This window comes from Lissotriton vulgaris, chromosome 2_1 (assembly GCF_964263255.1).
Source record: "Lissotriton vulgaris chromosome 2_1, aLisVul1.2, whole genome shotgun sequence".
Lineage (NCBI taxonomy): Eukaryota > Metazoa > Chordata > Amphibia > Caudata > Salamandridae > Lissotriton > Lissotriton vulgaris.
Genome location: NC_141687.1, coordinates 2077129166 through 2077145854, shown reverse-complemented (window position 1 = coordinate 2077145854; position 16689 = coordinate 2077129166). Strand labels below are relative to the sequence as shown.

General features: G+C 39.6%; 1 protein-coding gene across 5 annotated transcripts in view; it reads left to right on the top strand.

Moving 5' to 3' along the window:
* The window catches only part of MYO5A (myosin VA), a 712580-nt gene that overhangs the window by 500087 nt on the left and 195804 nt on the right, over positions 1-16689 (top strand). For all 5 annotated transcript variants that reach the window (XM_086958311.1, XM_086958310.1, XM_086958309.1 and 2 more), the window contains exons 11-14: positions 2697-2778; positions 3921-4061; positions 10937-11062; positions 15495-15578. In XM_086958311.1, the coding sequence (XP_086814437.1) occupies positions 2697-2778; positions 3921-4061; positions 10937-11062; positions 15495-15578 (433 nt within the window). The remainder of the gene's footprint in view (positions 1-2696; positions 2779-3920; positions 4062-10936; positions 11063-15494; positions 15579-16689) is intronic.

The window sequence follows — 16689 nt, the reverse complement described above, 5'->3', positions numbered from 1 at the left end:
GACAGATATTGAACCAAATGTTTTCTCAATCAGCAACATCATAGTTTACAAGCAAGCAGCTATGACCTGGATAAACCACACCATCTTCAGTTTCAGCATACCATCACCGGAACCTCGTGTTGCAACTGGGAAAACATCACAGAATAGGAGTGGGCTTTCACCCTCGCTACGTACCGGCACAAGCACACCGGCAACTTGCCAACAACTATCAAGAACCTCAACAGCTGGATCATTTCATGGGCCGACACCTGGTGAGCCTAACCACAGGTCACCTGGTACACAGAGCAGGCTGCATGCAACTGGAGCACAAATAAAAAAACAAGTCATGACACCACACATAAAGACATCTTCAACTCAGCCCTAAGATGCTACTACCAGTAGATGCAAAACACCAGGCACACAGCTGTTACAGATCTAATCAACGCCGGCATAAACAGCAGCAAGGAAATCTTTGCTATCATCAAAGATTTTACTTCAGCTCTTGCCACCTTTAGCAACATCACCCCCTCACAATACCTTTGCAACAAGCTTTTGAAATACTTCTGTAAAAGAATCACCTCCATGGTCAGCACTTTGACCCTCAACCAAGATCCGGTCACAATCACAACTCAACTTCCCATCATGGCCAAAGAACGAACCCTGATTTGATGGCCCACTTTAACCACCATTGAAATCGCTGCTATCATAAAGACCATCCGCTTGGGGGCTCCACCACACCTTCACCAAAGGACTCCTGCAGATCAGAAAAACACTTACCCATCTTCAGTGCCTCCATCGACTCAGCCACATTCCAGGACACCTAAAAATATGACACCATCCTGCCCTTCTAAAGAAACCATCTGTTGACAAAGCCAACTTTTTCAACTAGAGACCCATCTCCACCCTGCCATACCCAAAGATCTCAGAAAATCTAGTCAACTGATGCCTTGTGGACTTCAGCAAACATTAGCTCCTCAACACCACACGTCCAGATTGAGGCCAAACCACAGGACAGAAACAACACTTATTGACATTGATGACATCCATGTCCTATGTTCCTTGGGTGAAAACAGCGAGAGCAGGAGGGCGTGATTCTGCAAATGTTCCCGCCCTTTGGAACACTTTACCTTTGTCCATTAGGAGTATATAGAATCACTGGGCCTTCAGAAGGGCTGTGAAGACTTGGCTATTCTCCGTCTTTAACTGCTATTCCTCCGCCTATCTCTTATCCGAAACTAACACTGAGACGCACAGATGGTCAGGCAGCCATGCGCTTCACAAACACTTTAACATAACATAACCATGTGATCTTTGGCAAAAGAGATATGGCAGCCCTCATTCTCCTGGACCTATCTGCAGCATTTAGTTTGGTCTCAAACCCCATCATCATCCGGCACCTGCACACGAATCGCATCCAAGGACCTGCTCTTTGCTGCATCTTCTCTTTCTTAACAGATAGAACACAAGCTATCAGTCTGGCACTTTACTGCTCAAAAGCTGAAAACTCATCTGCTGAGTGCCTCATAGTTCATCACTCAGCCTCACCCTCTTCAACACATACATGATCCGCCTGGCCAACATCATCCACACACACAGTATCAACACCGTCTCCTATGCCGATGGTACGCAATTCATACTCTCCCTCACAACAAGATCCCAATACAAGAAACAAGTTCACCACCTGCATGACCGAAGTCACTAACTGGATGTCTCAAAGTTAACATCGACCAATCAGAAGTAGTGATCCATAGCAAGAACACATCACCATGGGACTCCAACTGGTGGCCGGAACAACCCACACCCACACCCAGCTCCTACACCACAAATCTCAGAATAATCATCAGCAAACTGGACATGATAACACAAGTCAATGTCCTCACTGCATCCTGCTTCCCTGCCCTGAAGATGCTGAGGAAGATCTTCAGATGGCTCTCCAGAAATATTAGAAAAACCTATGGACTATGGGAGCATCCTCTTTGCTGGGATCACCAAGCAACTCACTAGGATACTAGAAAAGAGCTCCTTTGGCACCCAATAAACAAACACATTTATTTAAACCTCCTCACTCCCACTTTCAAGGCACTGCACAACTTAGGCCCCAACCACTTAAACAGTAACATCTCCTTCCACCAAGAACCCAGACACCTCCACTTTGCGGGACTCCTACACACACACATCCCACACACACACAGAACCAGATAAGGAGAACAGGCGTTCTCATACATCACTCCTAAAGCATGGAATAGCCTCACACACCACTTCAGAGCCTTCGCCTCTCTTCTTAAATTTTATAAGAAGCTGAAGTCCTGGATTTTCAATTAACCAACCTACCATGGGCAGGGCCATGCACACACAGCTTCTCAGTGCCAGGATGCCCTTGTGGGTGATAGTGCTCTTTACACATACACATAACATAACTCCATATTGGAAGAACTTGGAGTCATTCAAGTAATTTGTGACTAATTGCTCAGGTCATTATTGGAAAGTCCAGGTAGAACTGTGAATGCATAGACTCATAGCTTAGGCTTTTTGTGCAGCTGAAGACACAAATATTTTGATATTCTAGTTTAGCTTAACTTCTCCCATGGCCTCGTGATGGAAAAAGGTAAAGGATTAAAAAACGTTACTGTGGTAAGTAAACTCATTTTTACATGTTCCAATCAATTGTATCTTTGCAAAAAGTATACAGCCTTCTCATAAAATTATTGCAATTGCAGGTTTGAGACGTTTGATATAAACAGCTTTGAACAATTTTGTATAAACTACGCCAATGAAAAACTACAGCAGCAGTTTAATATGGTGAGTAGAAAGTATTCCATCTTGATGTTTTTCTTTCTTCAAGAATGTGTTGTGGCGCATAGTATGAATTTTAGCAATCTCCTGCTGTTTTTAGTCAACTTGCGCACCTGACTATGCTTTAAACTGATGTAACCATTTTAACACTAGCTTGCGACAATATCATGTTTAAGTTTGTTAGGGACAAAGCCTGTATGGAGGGATGCCTGAATGGATCTGGTGATAATATTTATTATAGCAGATTGTCCCTATTCATTATTATTAGAGTTTCAGGGATCTAAAGAAGTAGCAACAGATTTACGTTTGTGAATTATGGTTCATTTAATTGCAGGCATTTTTATAGGTTTTAAACGTGTAGGTTATTTAGAACAATACACTGTATGATAGGAAAGGGTTGGAAGTGTATTCATTTGTATGCTCGAAAGCATGAAGGCTAAGGAAGAACAGCACTCAAAGGGTAGTAATTGTAATTGCATTTAAATATACAGTTGTTAAAATGTGATAGTATAAAAGCAGAGTGAATATCGTTCTAAATAAAAAATGACACAACATCAGAAAAGGTATACAGTTGGCCGAAAACGTTTCATTTGCACAATTTACTTTACACATACTATCCAAAGTTCTTTGTTTTGTATTGCAGTTTCTTTTTTCATCACCCTCGTTATTTGAGTGAAATTTCAGAGTTGTGACAAAATTGGGATTATAGCTGGTGTGCAACTAGTGCTCCCTGCCCTTTTTGCACAAGGAAAACCCGACACTAAATCCTGTGGCAAACAGTGCACAGTGTGAGTCAGTGCACCTTGAAACATGAGAAGCCATGCACTATTACCACCTTTCTCCCACTAATTTAATACCCTGTGTTGTTCTATATTTAGCAGGTGTGCAATTACCTCCTAGGATAGCCCAGCGTCTATAATGACCCCCTTTGTGTTTTCTTGTAGTTGAGTTGTACTTTAACCAATTCTTGGATTTAATGAAAGTACATTAATTATTCTGAATCATATTCAGTATTTTATATGTTGGTTAATATATGATTGTTTTTCATGCAACATGTTCATTATTTCATGTTTGTTAGATTGTGTTTTTCATGCACCATGGTCTGTATTTTATATGTTTGTTAATACATGATTGTGTTTTTCATGCAGCATGTCTTTAAACTGGAACAGGAAGAATATTTGAAGGAGCAAATCCCATGGGACTTTATTAAATTCTATGACAATCAGCCATGTATAAACCTCATAGAGGCCAAAATGGGAATTCTAGATTTGTTGGATGAAGAATGCAAGGTAAGCCTCCCTCACATGCCCTTAAAAACATATTGGGCCTTTTTACAAGTGGTCTCTTAATTCCAATGGGACTGTTAGCTAAATTACTGACCCCATCGGAATGTTGTGGCCTGCTGTAACTAACCAAATCTGGTGCCTTTCACCAGGAGATTCCATTTCAGACACTGGTGAAAAATGCAGAATGATCATGTAAATTGGGACCAGATTTACCCCTGTAATTACTAATCAATAAGGGGGCCCATGGGGTCCCACACCTAAGACTCGATAACTCCACCCCCAGGAGCAATTGATGCCCCGGTATTGGTAACCCCTGGGAATGACTTAAAGCACCAAACTCCAGGAGACTCCGAATTAGGCCCAGGGTTGCTCCTATTGCCACCTCATCCTTCCTTTACAGACCAGACAAGCAACCCCAAGTCTCATCTAAAGAGAAGAACAATCTTCCTCTTCTTCTTTTCTTTTTTTTTTTAAAAAGAAAAGGAAAACCCTTTCACTCCTGCTTTTTCCTTCTTAAACTGGATCAGATTCAATCCCAAGCTATTCTTATTTGTGTCCATTCAAGGCAGGCTTTTAGTCACTTCATCAATGTGTTTAGTGGTAGAACATGTCAGTTATTACATTTAGGTATGTGTATGGTCGTAGGTGTATTAGTGTTGAAGATACTGGTCGGCGTGGTCTCCAGGGCTGCAACATGTTTGCTGCAGTAGCAAGCATTGCTTTTTTACATTTGGTATTTGCTTGCAGTGCCTCAGGATGTGGAAACATAGTGTGTTGTCAGTAAAAACATCCCGGCCCCTTGGACTTTAAAGTACCACACCAGTGCTTAAGGCCTTTTTGTCATGGAGGGAGGAAAACCTGTTTCCATCCATCCTGAGCCATGAGGATAACCTTAACAGAATTGTGTTGTGGTGCCCCATTTTAGTCCTTAGTTAATGATAACAGGAATTGCTAAATCAAGCAGTCTCTCCCTCTGAATGGGAACAAGAGTAGGAGGCTCCAATTAAATGAACTATGGTAGACAAGGATGCATACTTTGCGTTACAAGAGGGGGAGTTTGACAGCCACGTTCACAAAGTTGTTAGGGAAGACGTTTGGATCAATTCCACTGCTATGAACCACAGATGGACGTCCTTAGCATAAGCAGCAGGAAAGGCCTTTCTCTCTTAATGGAAGGATACAGCTAATAGATCCCTTCTGTGTTTCTTGCCCTAACGTTATCCACTTGAGGAATTTCTACTCTGAAGGTGGCTCCCCAAATTGCAAGCATATTCTCCCATTTATTGTCAAAGTATGCATTCTCTACCGATCCACTGGACTGGAACATGGATGTGGCAGTGCCAGAAGAGTTTTGCTATAGTATGCATGCTCTTATACTGTTAAATTAGGAGGGGAAGAAAGGAGAAACCTGAAGCACATCCATAAGATATTTTTCCACCTACAGGTTGTTGAAAGGGCATCTTCCAAGGCCACTGACATCCTTTTGGAGTCTGGGTCTCAGGTCAGGTAAGCTGTCTCCTGCAATACTTTGTCCAGGTCTGGAATGCCTTCATCTCTGGTCTGTGGGTGTTGCAGCTATTAACTGAAAGTTAACATTTAGCATTGAGTTCTCCTCTGCAAGAACCAGAAACTGTAACAAATCCCATACAAAAAAGTCAAGTGAAGCCAGGAGCTCTAGAAGAAGTCATTTCAGCTCATCTCGTGAAGCTGGCCAGGGTGCCAGTCACTGTGAGTGTTAGTTAGGTGTATGCTCAATGGTGTACTTGATGCAAAAGTCCTAAGCACAGTTATGTTTGGACATAGATTTGAAAAAAGTGAACACAGTGGTACCATAACACCCTTTCAGGAAGGGGTTTCCTCCTAATGATTATTTCTTTAGGGTAAACAGGGGAATTTTAAGTTTCTCTTGACCACATTTATTCTTACCTACATCTTCCTATTCATCCTGATGTTTTAGTTTGTTTCACGATTGGTGGTCATATCCTTCAGGTTGTTACCCTGCCATTTAGTCTGACATCAGCAGTTAGTGTTTCTCAAATGTTCTGGCACATATGGAAGGAGCAGTGCATCTCAGGAGATGCAGATTTGTTCCTATATTGTTGTGAACGTATCTAGGACCCTAATCGAATATTCCCGATTTATGCCCTTATGTGGTTATAACAAATCATATCCTTATAAAGGCATAAGAATCATATCCATATTTAGTAATAGCCAATGCAGTCCAAATACGACGAGGCTACTTCCTTAGACTCCTAGAAAGTACAACGAGTTCTTTAAACAAACCAAACCTTCAGCAACCTGGGAATTCCCCATGCTTTTGTTTTGATTTGTCCTAGAACTCCTGCGAGTCCGAAAGAACGGCCAGTTCTTAGTGACATCTTTTATTGACGTCTTATGTCCAACCTTACATCAAACACGGCACCTTCCAGGTATAAATATACCAGCGTTTGCCTTAAGCAACACACGGTGGTTTGGAGCAGAGTGGCTATCTACTTATCCGAAGCCCAGCTGATGCGAGTGCCGAAGGAAGCCGTTCCTCCCATTTGACGCACTGAGAAAGACGCTGTCTTTTTCTCATGCCGAGAAAATCCAGTTCCAGTGTTTCCAGTCACCCTTACGGGTTACTGGGAGATCGAGTCCTGAGAACGAGATACAAGACCTCCTTCATTCTAAAACCAAGGTATGGAGATGATTAAACCCTTAGAGAATTCTTGAGTCAGATTCTTGGCAAAACTAACTTAACTTAAACTGCAACTCCCTTACTCCTTCCCACGTACTAGGCTTAGGTTAGGTACACTGGGGTAGGCGTATTTAGAAGCACCAGTTGAGTACGTTTAGTCAACTTTTATCATTGTATGTAATTGTATATATTTTATCCGTTTTAAGTATCATATGGCTCAGAAACCATATCAATGCTTTTACAGTATTATCTTATAATACTCCTTTTACTGTACGCACTTTACTTTATAACAAGTATTGCAATTGTGGCAATTCATTTCTCTTGCATGAGAAAGAAGACTGCTCAATTAATAACACCTTTTATTGAAAACGCCCGACTCTCTGTTTCTCTGCACTCTGGTGAAACTAAGTATGCACAGTTGACTGAGTGAAATAGCTATCTATTGTTTTCACACGACTCTGGAGATATACTCCTTATTCTGGTGGAGCAAAGTTGTCATGTTTATGCGGTTGTCAGAAACTAATCCCTTCATGTCTAAATCAGGGAAGTTAACTCCTCCCTGTTCATTCAAGAAAGTTTCTAGTGACCTCTGAGCTAGCTGGCATACCTAATTAAGTCTAACATATTCATTAGAGACCTAGTCGACCTCAGTCCTACGTCTAAACTGCCGTTTATGTTATTCCAATTCGCAAAGCCTATTGGGAATATAGGAACTACACTACATGGCGCCCAACGTTTGGTAAGGCGATAATCTAACGTAAGATACTAGAGTAACTCAGTCGTGCTTTTCACACAGACCCCTTTTTCCCGAAAAAACTCCAATAGACGTCTGGAGTGGGTGAAAGGTTAATATTCGCCAGAACTTAGTAGGAAGAGATTCCTATGTATTAGTTTTCGGTACAGTCAACGTTGAAGGATACAGTGTTCCAAAATATTGTGCACCTAATCTTTGTTTCCTCAAAACCTGCTCTGCAAACTTTCTGTCAGTAAAAATGTCAGCCAGTGAGGACGAAAGAGACAGAGGTAGACTAGCAGGCCAACTCGTAGCGGATGAAACACTTGTCCGAGATAACGACCCGAATGCAATTCTCATCCCGGTCAATATAAGAAAAACCATAACTATAAAACTTATAGAAAATGGAGTAACATCAAGAGGTGGTACAGTCGTATTTGTAGTGGGATCAAGTTGCAGTTTGGGATGACACATCCAAAGATGAGACCGGTGCTACCTGTGTGAAACTGACACAGAGTTGAAGGTGAAATGGCGGCCTGTACTGAGGTACCCTAGTGGCTAAACTACTCTTTATGCCTTTGGTTTTATATCGAAAGGATCTTGGATCTTATTGCTTTCTAGTTTCCAGCACCTGTACCAGTATTCCAGCTTGTCAGAGAGGAATTGACTTGTTCGTTGGTTATAGAAAATCATACATCTTTCTGTACCCTGCACTTATGTCAATTGGAGGGTGCTGAAGGACGACAAGCCTAGAAGATCACTCTGTGCAACAGCTGCAGGATAAGTACATTTTTCCAGCAGGAAGGAACTATTGATGATGCACCATGCTCTTCTAACGTTTGCTCCCAAGATTCTGGTGCAAGTAGTCTAGGTAAAAATTCTAAATTGAGGCGGTTAGGAGCTTATTGAATGGTGTTTATGTGTTGTTATTTGCTGTGGAGATGTCATAAGGCAATGCAGAATCTGATTTGTTTCAAAGTCACAATATCCTCTGGGGAAGCAGATCACCTCAGTACTTTAAAGCTATTCTCTGCCTGTGCCTTAAAGGAGCTGACTGAGTGAACTGGCTCTATGTGGCCTAAATCTATGCACACAAAGGTATGCACTCTTTATAGTATTTTGCTCTAGGACATCACACATCATTCCCTTGACGTTAGACGTCTTTTCATTCGATTATCTGGAGATTCTTCATTATGCTTTCAACCCTTTTCTTTCCAGAATTGCTGTTGATGCTGTGATGCTAGCGGGCCATTGCTAGCCATGTCAACCATGGTATCTGCTACTCAAGAAACCCAAGTTAGAGCTTTGGTAGAGGATTGCTGTGCCTCTGTACACCCTGTGCTATGCGAGTCTTTCCCTTCCAGTCTTCCAGTGGCTTTGACTGGCCATAGAGAGGATAGGATACCATGGGCTGGGTTCTTCAAGAGAACTGTCTGTCTATGTTCAGGATTCATAACATGAGGCTAATTTAACTGCTTATATCTGGCACTGGTTAAATTTGGTTATTTTATGATTATCAAAGGTTTCGCGATTTAGAGTGTAAAATATATAGCTCGTTTTAGAATTCCTCTGTGAGGGGTTTGTAATGGAGTTTGCTGTTTTCATGCTGAAGGACCTTTTCTGAGTCTTGGGACATTGTAGCTGTTGTTGAAGGTCTGGCTACAAGGAGTTTGCATCGTGTTTAGCTCAGGAAACCTTTAGTACTTAGATCTAATCCTGCTATGGATAGAACCATACATTTGAGCTCTTGAGGTGACCTTCAATACTGTGACACACAAGTTGGTTCCTCTTGCAGAATTTGGGAACTGGGTGCCTTAGTGGATTCTGAAACAAACTTGAGGTTTTCTTCAATAGGGGTGTTTTTGCGCATTAAGCCTAAGGCTATTTCTAGCTTTCATTTGGAGCAGGATTTGGTGATACCTTACTTTTTAGTCCAAAGCCGGCATCAATGGCAGAGATACATTTATATACATTGGATTTGGGTAAGAGTAATCTAACTTTTATGGAATATTAGACTCGGTTTTGTAAGATGGTAGCATTTTTTTCACTTTTAGAGTAATTAAGATAGATCAAAAGCCTCCTAAAACTGCATCGAGGTTAATATTCCACTGCTAAGGCCTTGGTGGCCCTTTGTAGGGTTACTCTACCCGTTGATGGTTATATCTTGAAACACAAGTCAAACCGTGTCATTGCATGAAATCTGTTTCACATTTACTTGTGTGCCAAGATCGACTAGCACTACAGACTAGTGGAAGGATTGTCTTATTACAGTTATTGTAGGTTAAAGTGATCTAATCAGTAGGTTTTTGAAGATACGGGCTGCTCCTCATTAAACACAGGCTTGTGCTAGTAATATGAGTGTGCATATTTTTTGTCAGAAACGGATTGCTACTTATTGTATGCAGAACTGTGATGAGAAAGAAACATGTGATTACAGTACCAGTAATCTTCACTACTCTGAGTTATATTCTTCCTTGCCACAGTTCTTCTATCTTATCCCTCGCCCCAATATCTTCCCATAAATGCAATATGTTCCCATCAATTCATTGTATAGTTGCTTATCATCTGCAAAATGTAAAGTTTGGTCTAGATCCGGTTGTGCAGGAAGGAGTAGGCAGGTTAAAATTATTGGAGAACAAAACATTATACTAGCAGTGGCATAGTGTTGCCTCACTCAATGAAAACTCATTCTAGTAAGGTGGACTACTACAATGTGATCCGTCATATCATTTATAATCTCTGAAAAGGCAGGAGTTGTTTCATTTGTGCCTATCGTGGAGGGATAAGAATGTGCATTCCAGCATCAGTCACACACTTGCAAGAAATATTAATGATGAATAAATTCTGAGATAAGCATATGCTCTTATTTCCTCATTGGCAAATGTTTGTAAGTGCATTACTTTGCATTCCATTATTTTCTATAGCTCTAACTTCATATTCTATATTTAACAATATGTATGTCAACCCATTGCAAATATATTGATAAAATAAGTATAAAGTAGGCAAGGATGTACCTGGTGTCTTGGAGATTTGCTTCGGGGACATGGGCGAGCTTTGCATCTTGTGCTTCAGCTCCCAGTTTTAGATTTCTGTTTTGCTTGAGGTAATTGTTACTGCACAAGCTATCTTTGTGGAGAACGTGTTAAAGTTTGTAAAGACCTCTACTGTTACTCTAAAGGACATGTCTTTCATATCAGTCACTGATCCTCCATATACTGGGAGCAATGACGGAGCAAAGGACTACAAACAAAGTATGTTCGTGGTAGACATTTCGTTCCCTTACAGTCTCACTAACCCGGATTTAATTTGATTGAGCCAATGCAGGTCCCTATGAGGTGTAGATGCCAGCATTACAAGGAGAGTTGTGTGTCCCTAAAAGCTAATCATATACATTTTGTACATAATTAAAACAGAAAGAGGTAGAAATGTCAGATTTTAATAACTATTTACTTCCTTCCCACACAGATGCCTAAAGGAACAGATAAAACGTGGGCTCAGAAATTGTACAACACTCACGTAAACAAATCTGTACACTTTGAGAAGCCACGCATGTCGAACCAAGCTTTTATCATTTTGCACTTTGCAGACAAGGTAAAGATCTCATATCACATTATAGATTTGTCCCTTTCTGTTGCATATGTATTTTTAAAATAGCATGACACTAAACAAAATATTTTTTTATAAGTATGTATAATTTTTTGTGTACTGTACATGTGTGTTGATAGCCAAATCCAGCTGAATTAGAGCATTTGCTTTTACCCTCACATTTCCTGAGTTTTGTTTAACATTGATGTAATTTACTTAAATGTGACTGTTGCCCAACATCCTAATAGAGGAACGTGGTATGATGAACTGCACTTTCAGGGTCACAAGAGACGTATATCAAAGCAGATGTTAATGCATTATTTGTAAAAACAGTCTTGATGTTGTTAAATCACTAGTACCGTTTAAATAAATGATGACATTTTTAATGCAGCAATGGTTATCAACTATATCATGTATCATTTTAATTTTGCAGTATGTTTCACAAACATGTTTGTTTTAAAATGAGTTTAGATTGTGATTGTATGTTTGTGGGATTTGTCATGCTAAACTCTGAAAATCATTGCCATGCATCTCATATCACAGATTTAAAGATTATACCTGAACCTTACCCAGAGATTATTCATTTTCCAATGAAGCAGAAGGGCTTCTAATCTGAGGTGTACATCAAGGGAAAGAAAATAGCCACATTTTGAGATGCTTTCTAAAAATCTGCAGACTTGGATGGTATCTCAAGTCCCAAGGCATTTGGTTCCATAACTGGGAAGTGGCATGAATGAAACTTCTGCCACTCCAGGAGGCTTTGTTAATTTTAGGAAGCAACATTGTCATGGAGCCTGATGAGTGGAGACATATTATGAGGGAATACCACGAGAATTCTTTCTTAAGGTATTCTAGGGCTACATTGTAGAGGGCTTTATATGCAATCCAAAGTGAAGTGAAGTGCCACTCTCTTTTTGATGGGGAGCCAACATAGCTTCTCCAGCGCTTTTGAGGTTGAATCAGACTTCTTGATGTTTTTAAGGAGGCGTGCTGCTGCATTCTGTAGTATTTGAAGTTTTTTTGGAATGCTATCCTGCATGCCCATATATGGGGTTTTGCAATAATCCAACCTCGACAGTACCAGAGAGACTTTGACTGTTTTCTGATGCTCATACGAAATGAATGGCAAGATTTTCTTAAGTGTTTCTAAAAGAAAAAAACAAGAAGAGATCAGCAGTTGAGTCTGGTAAAACAAAAGTGAGTTGAGAGTTGAAAATAACTCCCAGATTTTTCACTTTGAAGACCGGAGTGAGAAGAGGGCCAAGAGTCAGTGGCCACCAGAAGGAGTGTCCTTCCTAAAAAGGAACACCTTCGTCTTCTCTGAGGTTAAATTAAATCACTGGTTTTTCATCCAACCGACAATAGCTCTCATACAGTTATTGAAATGTAGAGCAACCTCCTGCTTATTGCTAGTAATCGACACAACTATGTGTATGCCATCCACGTAAGAGATAGTTCAAAAGCCAAAGGATCTGATCAGGTGTGTGAGTGGAGCCACATAAATGTTGAACAATGGGCACAATGAAGTCTCTTGCGCAACACCACAGGGTAAGGAAAAAGGTTTGGAGGTAAAGCTTCCAAAAGAGACTGATTGCAATCTGTCACTAAGGAAAGAGCATACAAGATTGAGAGCTGAGCCTCCAATATCTATCTCCACTAGGCATTGTTTCAGAACCGAATGGCTTGAAGTGTCAAAGGCTGCAGAGAGGTGTAAGAGGACCACCGCAGCTTTAACACCATTATCTATGATTTCATGACTCTCCTCGTGACCACCACAAGAGCAGATTCTGTACAATGTGCTTTCCTAAAGACAACTTGTGTTATGTCCAAGATTTCAGTTTCGGCTAGAAATTCAGAGAGAACCATATTCATGAGTTTCTCAAACATTTTGGCTGGCGCAGGGAGAAACAGAACAATATATTTTTTCTTCATTTGTATTTAGTGATTTTTTTTTGTGTAGTGGGAGGATCAACGCTTTTTCCCATTCTCGGGTTAAAATGCTCCTGTTGACAATGTTTTCAACAATGTGGTGAGAGGAAAGACTAAGGTTACTGCTAGCTCTTTGAGGACCTTTGGTGGAAAAGGGTTGGATAGAGCCCCTGATTAAGTAAGCCTTATCAGGTTGACTGACCGCTCTTTCAGTTGTGAGAAGCAGAAAATGTCAAAGGTGTGAGTATGGATATCTGAGGGGGCATCTCCTAGGGGTGGAGGATTGGTACTACAGCTCACGTTAAAATCCCAACAAACAACCGTTACTTGATTTTTCAGAAATTCCGAAAAGTTGTCACAGAAATGTTGACTCTGTATGAAGCTGTTGATGATTGTGGGGGGGGCATGAGACCATCTTCACTTTTTTGAAAAGCTCCCTAGAGGAATTGCTTGCCGATGTAATTTTGTCTGTACATATTAGTTTTTTTTCTGCTTCATCAATGTCTTGTATTCAGAAATAAGGAGTATATATTTTGTTTTTTATACTGAGGAGTAATTGCTACTGCAAACATTCTTCTTTTTCCGGCACATTCTTTTTAGTTTACTGAGCCTTATCGAGTACCAGGGCATTAGCTGTGGTTTTTGCCAATCTTAAGCGCGGGTAGTTTATTTTATACCACATTGATCAAATTGGAGTACCTAGCCACCGCTTCATTGTGGTCATCAGTCAGCACTGTTAAACAGGATTCTAAGGTCTCGGTAAAACCTTTCCTATCAATTTTATTCCAGGCCGGAGGATTTAACTTGTCCGATGTTCGACATCATCAATTTTATTGCTGTAGTAAGGATGCTAAATCGTACAACCACATGATCAGACCAAGTAACCGGAAGGGTACCCCTTAAATTGTAAGTCTAGGTGATTTGAAAATGTTGCATCCGGAGTGTGACCCGCAATATGAGTAGGAAGGTTCATCAATAACTTTAAGTCAACATTAGTCATATTATCAATGAGCACCTTGGAATTTTTGTTGGCTATATCGTCTAGGTGAAAGTTAGAATCCCCTAATATGATGTTATTTGTGTATTGTATACTTGTCTCCGGTAGTCACTGAGGGCTTTAAGAAATTTCGTTTTAGGTTTGGGGTAACTATAAATACTTAGACCGTAATACCTGGTATTTTGGATTAGTTTACAATTAAAAGCAAGGGCTTCACGGCCAAACATTGTGGAAGATTCACAGATCATATCAAAACTGTCTCTGTAAATGATTGCTAATCCATCACCTTGTTTTCCCTCTCAATCTGACCTGGTGATGGCATATCCTGAAGGGAGTGCCTTAGCTAAGTCTGGGTCGGAGAACCTATTCTTTTAGGTTTCTGTTAGAAAGGAAATATCGGGGCCGTGTGAGTCAAGTGAATTAAAAAAGCTAAATTTTGTGTTTAGTAGCTGATCATGTTTGATAGTCCTGTATCATTTTTACAATTTTGTTCTACTTTTAAAAATACATTTATCAAATTAATATTAAGTAATAATTGACATCAACATATATTATTACTAATGTATTATAAAGTGTAACAGATGCTTCTCATTTTCTGTATACTTTAAGATTAAGATCTCCACTCCAACTGTGGAGCCTTCTTATGGTAAACTATTGGGAAAAGTAAAAAGTTTATTTAACTCACAAAAATATCAGTCAATATATTTGTATATTAAATATTATTATTGTATATTTTAAAAATGCTACAGCACTATTAACTTAACTTTGGATCAAATCTTAAATTCATCTAAAAATAATTAATAAAACATTATTTTTCCGGATTGTAATTTAAAAATAGAGGCCTACCTATGTTGATTTCTTATTCATTTACACAAATTAAAAGTTATATATTGAATTAATTAAAGTAATGTAATCATATTTTTCTAAAAATGAATGTCAAAACAGCTGAGGATTAGTAAGGCGCCAGACACGGATGGGATACAGGTAGTTTCAAGAAAGCTTTCACAATTCTCCTGACCCCGCCATCCTCAAAGGAAATGGGGGTCACTCCCATGATGCCAGAAGCAAACATCTGCCTCATATTCAACCATGGTAAATCCACCAAACTCTGCACCTTCTACAGGACTACAGCCAAGCCTCATATAAATGTCAAGATTTTTACAAAACTATTGGCTACAGTATTAGAACACATTCTTCCAGGTCTGATTCAAATGGATTCGCCAGTATTCTTTTAAAATCGGCAAACATATAATAACTTAAGAAGGGTTGTTCACCTGGCATGCAAAAAGTCAACGCCAGTGGTCCAAGTGTTTACCATCATGTTTTGCAAATATTTTATTTTGCTGTTACGATGTGATCCCAATATGTGCTTACACAAGTTCACTTGCTTAAACAAAAATTACATTCTTTGCATGAAAGTCATCTTCTATTATTTAAAACTTTTTTTAATGACCTGTCACCATCTTAAAATAATAAGCATGGAAAAATAAAATGTGTTTAATTTATTTTTAGGTTGAGTATCAATGTGATGGATTTTTGGAAAAGAACAAGGATACTGTGTTTGAAGAACAAATCAAGGTTATTAAATCAAGTAAGGTTAGTGTTGTGAATTATTTTCTTGTATAAATGAAGCCTTGTCAAATATTTGCTTGAATGTCGAACAGTTTCTCAATGAAATTTAAGATCTTTTAAAATATTAACTGGATGAAAAATACTGTGCATTATTTGATTGTACAACTGCAGTATATTTGAAATAGAAAAGTAAGGTCTACCTTGAGGAACCTCCTACTGTCAATTGACAGTTCCAATGATCTAAATTCTAAACAAGTTAATGGTTAATAACTTTCCTCGTAGATAAGAAATTTTGTTATACTTTGGATAATAGTTTACTTGAGGGTTCTAGGCATAATTTTCATGCACAGTCAAATAATGGATCCTTGTTGAAATATGAGTTTTATTCAGGTCGAGTGCTGAAATGCAGAAGTGAGGTCATTATTACCGCTCCTTTGAATGAATTTAGAACAGACAAATAATGAGGGATGGATTGATATTCACATGTCCTGCAATGAGAACTGTTGTTCTCCTCTCTGGGCCAAAGAAAAGTTTCTGCAAATTAAATGTTTCTATGGAAAGCGGGATGGAATAGTATATGGATGTGCAGTAAAGACATCTGTGGGTACAACGAATGTTTGCAAGATGCCCAATGGACGACGGTGGTTTTCTAGAGAAAAATAAACCAATTTTCTCAAAACAAAAGCTTAAGATTTTTCTATTTTTCCACCAATATTTAAAGTCTCTCACGCTAGTCTCTTGGAAGTGTGAGAGACTTTAAATATTGGAGACTAGTGTGGCCATCCTTGTACTACGGATGCTAACAGTATGCCACATTCAGGCTGTACCCAGGGTGCTCTTAGCTTTCACACATATAGGCATGTGCTCACACACACACACAGCACAGAACCGGTAGTATTCAAAGGATTTTTTTCATAACGTGCTGGCCAGTGGCCCACTTCTGTCCTCACTGCCTTATACAAGTACAAACTGATAATAACAAAAACCTCATTGGTGGCAAAGGACCTGAACATATTTTATTTGAAACAAGCAGTTATTTTGATGCAGGGCACAACAGTAGTTTTAAATGGCTGACATACAGCACTGTACAGGAGAGGTACAGGCCATGATTTTAGATCCCACCCATCTAACAGTA